This window comes from Lethenteron reissneri, chromosome 67 (assembly GCF_015708825.2).
Source record: "Lethenteron reissneri isolate LAM-NWPU_2019-01 chromosome 67, ASM1570882v1, whole genome shotgun sequence".
Taxonomy (NCBI): domain Eukaryota; kingdom Metazoa; phylum Chordata; class Hyperoartia; order Petromyzontiformes; family Petromyzontidae; genus Lethenteron; species Lethenteron reissneri.
In genome coordinates this window covers 5,379,694-5,385,112 of record NC_083845.1, presented here as the reverse complement: position 1 = coordinate 5,385,112, position 5,419 = coordinate 5,379,694, and the positions used below count along the sequence as shown (strand labels likewise).

At 52.4% G+C, this 5,419-nt stretch overlaps 1 protein-coding gene and 1 pseudogene across 1 annotated transcript; both read left to right on the top strand.

The window, feature by feature from the left end:
* The first annotated feature begins 328 nt into the window (after positions 1-328).
* LOC133360185 (ataxin-8-like) lies at positions 329-627 on the top strand (annotated as a pseudogene).
* Positions 628-1,327: 700 nt separating this feature from the next.
* Positions 1,328-5,331, top strand: LOC133360177 (ras-interacting protein RIP3-like). The gene has a single exon (XM_061578788.1). It carries the CDS (start codon positions 1,662-1,664, stop codon positions 2,370-2,372), a length of 711 nt encoding a protein of 236 aa, XP_061434772.1. The 5' UTR covers positions 1,328-1,661; the 3' UTR covers positions 2,373-5,331.
* Positions 5,332-5,419: the final 88 nt, after the last annotated feature.

The following is a 5,419-nucleotide window of genomic DNA, read 5'->3' as shown; positions in this document are numbered from 1 at the left end:
AAACGTCGTGAGAATTGTTTTATTATGTTTTATTTTTATTATTTTATTACTTCCCTTCTACGTGACTTTACCGAAAGAAACAAGAAGATCTATGGGCAGTGTTGAGTCTATGGGTAGTGTTGAGTCTATGGGCAGTGTTGAGTCTATGGGTAGTGTTGAGTCTATGGGCAGTGTTGAGTCTATGGGTAGTGTTGAGTCTATGGGTAGTGTTGAGTCTATGGGTAGTGTTGAGTCTATGGGTAGTGTTGAGTCTATGGGTAGCATGTGTGTATGTTGAACTTCTTTCGCACCGTACGTAACCAACCGCGCTCATCGGAGGTGCAACAACAACAACAGCAGCAACAGCAGCAACAACAGCAACAACAACAGCAACAACAACAGCAGCAGCAACAGCAGCAACAACAGCAACAACAACAGCAACAACAACAGCAGCAGCAACAGCAGCAACAACAGCAACAACAGCAACAACAACAGCAGCAACAACAACAGCAGCAACAACATCAGCAGCAACAACAGCAGCAACAGCAACAACAACAATAGCAACAACAACAACAGCAACAACAACAACAACACCAACAACAACAGCAACAACAGCAATAACAACAGCAGCAACAACAACAACAGCAACAACAGCAACAACAACATCATCATCATCACAGAGAAACATCTCCATGACAACAGCCGTCGTTACGTATCGCGCCTCGCACGGCCCGGGTTGCCATAGCGACCGGGGGCAGTGGGGGGGGCCGCGCGCCCAGTGACGTCACCGGGCCGATGAGTAATGGGGCACGCGGGTGGGGGGGCAGGGCTCTGGCTAGGGCTTCCGTCACGGAAAGGGTCCCCCCCTCCCCCACCGCCCCCACCCCACCGTCCCACACCCCCCCCACCCACGTGGACGGAAGGGGGCGTGGTCAGTCTATAAACCACACCCCCTTTACCCCCTCCCCGGCCCCTCCCACCCACCCAGTGGACAAAGGAGGCGTGGCCAGTCCATAAACCACGCCCCTTTTAACCCACTCGACGGCCCCTCCCACCCACCCAGTGGACAAAGAGGGCGTGGTCAGTCCATAGACTGACAAAGTGGGCGTGGTCAGTCCATAAACCACGCCCCTTTACCCCACTCACCGGCCCCTCCCACCCACCCAGTGGACAAAGGGGGCGTGGCCAGTCCATAGGCCCCACCCCTTTTACCCCCCTCTCCCGCCCCTCCCACCCACCCCAGCCCCCCCACCGCGGCCGTGACGCCAGCTGCTTTATAAAGCCCAGACCGGGGGCAGTCGTCCTTGTGATTCTTTGTGCCGCTTGAACATCTCCGTTCTTTCTCGTCGTCGTCCACCGGTCGAGCGGAACGCAGCGTCCCGTGTCCCACCCGCAACTCCTCCGCGTGAGAGTCGCTCGATCCACCGAGACGACAACAACAACAAGAACAACAACAACAAGAAGAACAACAAGAACGCTTTGGGACTTTCCACGTGGAGATCGACATCTGCGTTGTGCAGCCGTCCGTGTCCGTCCGTCCGTCTAAAAAGTTTTCGCTTTTCAAAAGTTTCGTGCCGAGTGTGCCGAACTTTTCCCACCGAGACGACCACGACCACCGGACATTATTAACAAGACGTGAGAGAGTGGTGGACAAGAAGGGACGACTCAAGAGCGAGAGAGAGATGGAGTCTAAGCGCATGATCGCCGTGTCTCTCGCCAAGCTGCAAGGCTTCAGGACGCAGCGTGGCGGCATGCGGCTCCATCGAGGACTCCTCGTGTCCTACGTTCTGCGCAACGCCAAGCAAGCATACCTGGGGGAGAAGTACCGACAGCTGTGCGAATACCAGCAGTATCAGCAGCAGCAGCAGCTGCTGCAGCAAGAGGACATGCGACAGCTGAAGCAACAGCAGCAGGAGCAGCAGCAGCAGCAGTGGACATGTGGTGATCGATCTCCGATGACGTCCATCTGCTCTCATCCTGCACTGCCCGCTGCTGAGACGACGTCTCTTGCCACCGTCGTCACAGAGAAAGCTGTAGAGGTCTCAACCAGTGACTCGGCCACTACCACCATCACTACCACCACCACCACCACGTTGGCAACGGAGCTGCCTGACCCGTCCGCCAGGCTGTGCCGAAAGAGGTCCTCGTCTAAAGAGGGCGCCGATGATGATGAAGGTTCTCCTCCAAAACGACCCCGCATACAGCAGCAGCAGCATCATCAGCATCATCATCAGCAGCAGGAGCAGCAGCAGCAGCAGGAGCAGCAGCAGGAGCAGAAGCCGTCACCGCCACGCGAAGTCTCAACAAACAAAAAAGGACCCCACATAGTCCGCTACCACCCGCAGCCTCTAGGTCAACTCAGCCTGAACTGCATGGCAGTGGCAGCGTGTTGAGATGGTGGTGGTGGTGCTGGTGCTGGGCAACTTGCGAGCTGTGGGTAGAACGAACGTGTGAAGGTGGTGGAGGTGGTGGACGCTGCCTCGTTGTCGACCCTGAACTGAACTCGAGTGTCCGGTCGCGAGAGACGACTAGAGGCTTGGTGCTGTGAAGGTGGAGACCATGGAGCGATTACGACGAACGAAAGTTCCCGGTTTATCCGGTGATTCGGTCGTTTTGGGGGGCGCCGCGGTGGGTAGGAGATGTTAACTACCTCGCCTGGTGTACAGGAGGTCGTGGGTTCGATCCCGACCCTGACGCCTGCTGCTGTATATTTGGAGTTTGCGTCTCTCTCTCTCATCATCATCATCACGGTGGCTAGGAGATGTGGACTACCTCGCCTGGTATGCAGGAGGTCGTGGGTTCGATCCCGACCCTGACGCCTGCTGCTGCTGTATATTTGGAGTTTGCGTGTCTCTCTCTCATCATCATCATCATCACGGTGGCTAGGAGATGTTAACTACCTCGCCCGGTATGCAGGAGGTCGTGGGTTCGATCCCGACCGAAACTGACGGCTGCTGCAGCTGCTGTATATTTGGAGTTTGCGGTATCTGCCTCCTCTCTCCGTGGTCGCGTGGATTTTCCTCTCCGGCTCCTCCGGTTTTTCTCCCCCTCCCCCCCTCTCTCCACGTCACGCGTTTTAAAGTATTCGCCTTGCTGCTATAAATGTCCACGTGGCGATGATGAGTCTCTTCGATGAGCCCATCGTTTGTGACGAGCCAGGCGACTTCTTGCAGGAGCGCTGGTGACAGACAAAGTTCAGTTTAAGTTAATGATTCTGTTAAAGTTTCAGGGAATTTATTTGTTTGTTACAATCGTCGGGAGGACACTCAGTGATCCCATGCCACGTGTTCCATTCTCACGCCACGGCTAATAGCAGTGGCGAGCGATGAACCAACGTGGTGTGAGAAAGTACGGTCAGCCCAGGACCGACGCCACGTGCTGGAGGCGGAGGCAGTCGCAGTTTTACCGGCGCGCTTTAAAACACGTGGAGAGCGGTGGCGCAGCGGTTAGCGCAGTGCGCCTACGAACACGGATACCCCGAGAAGTTTCGATTCACTGCTAGTGCGCGTGTGTGTACATACAAGATGAGCACTGGGGAGACAAAGGCGGACGGGCGTAGTGCCTAGCCACACCGTGCCCGTGTCGGCTTTCACTTGGCCCCAAACAGCCTTTGTGGAGCGCTCCTAGGTGGACTCGGCCTCAAATGAGTACCCGGTGCGATTGTGTAAACATCGCCACTAGGGAGACAAAGGCGGCCGGGCGTGGTGCTGGCCACCCATCCCCACTCGTGTGCCAGTGCCGGCATTCATAGATCGGGTTGCTACTCGCTTGCAGAACTTGCCCCAACAGTCTGTTAAGGCTACACGGGTAACCATTGTCTTTGTGTGCGTTTAAACTGCGATGTGATGACGAGGAAGAACGAAGAATGAACGACACGACAACCGGGAGCCATTCTCAAGACGCATCACCACGTGAAGATTCCTTCGTGTGTGTGGACCAGGCAGTGGGTGGCGTGTGAAGGAAATGAAGGAAGCAATGATGGATTGAGACTGAGAAGAGATTGTGCAAGACGTTGCTGGTCTTGGGAAATCGGGAGACTCAACGCCGAGCAGACAACGCGGTCCTTTGTTCGAAGAGCCGGGAATGATGGCCACATCGCCGCTCGATATGAAACAATTTCTCCCGATTATTTTAAATTATTTGTTTTTTTACATGTATACACACACAAGAGATTGTTGTTACGAATGATCTAAAATGATGTCGTTGATCGCTGTGCGGTCTTGGAATTTTTGGTTTGTAATAATTGTTTTTTTATAAACACACGTGCTACTGTCACATTGAGTGAGTGAGTGGGGTGAGTGAGTGGGTCACGTAGGTAAAAAAAAAATAGAAATAATGATAGAAAGAAAAGAGTAAATCAAGTGCTTTATTTTATTTCTATTATAGAAATAAAATAATAAATCAAGTGATTAATTTTTTTACTTCTATTTTTTTATTTTAGTTTTTTTTGTTTTTTACCTACGTGACTTTACCGAAAAACCTAAGAGTATGAATCCTTGATAGTCACGAAAGCTTCAAATCTAGAATGAGTGAGTGGGGTGGGTGAGTGAGTGAGTGGGGTTGAGTGAGCGAGGGTGAGTCACTCGTGAAGTGTCCGGGGCGAGCGATTACGTGAACGCACGCCGACAGAGATTCCAGGGTCAATTGTAAATCAACGTCGGCTTCATAAAAAAAAAGTACCACCACCGCTTTGCCATCATCGGGTTATCAATCGCCGCATGGCGTCAACACATTTTGTGGAGCAGAGCCGTGCCTCGCCGAACCGATAGGCCACCCTAAGCTTGATCACACGATAGTATAACAATTATCATCATCAGCAGCGGCAGCTATGAGCTTATCCACCGCTAGATGATTAAGGCCACCACAGGAACTGATTTACTGAACATCTGTGGAAGGGGGGAGAAAGCGCTTTATAGCTAATCGGATTCCTCCAGTTTAAATATTCTGATTCGGAATCATTTCATAATTCCACAACCTGCACAGTGGATGTTGTGGATGTTGGACAAAGGTGACGTGCGCTCTGCGATCTTAATTCGGCAACGGAATTGCTGTTTGCTAATTGACCCCGCGGGTCTCATCTGGCTGGTTACGGATGTTGAAATACGAGTGGGGTGGGATCGCGTTGTGCTGTGATGGGTGGGATGGATGGTGGCGACTGTTTTTGCCTGGCTAAGTTATTTTTTTTCACCCTGGTGCTATTGGCCGGGGTCCATGTTGTGACCCTTGTCAATTAATTCGCGTATTTTTTGTTAATTATTATAACTACTACAGACCCCTTGTTGCTTGGGGGTGGTGTGGGAGTTGGAAACTTGAGAAATAAACCAGCTTAATGGTAAATGAACGCCTCGCTTCGTGTTGATATTTCCTTGTCAATTATCGCACCCATTGCTACACTTAACAAAGACAAAGGTCCCCCGTACAGCCTCGACGGGACTTTTGG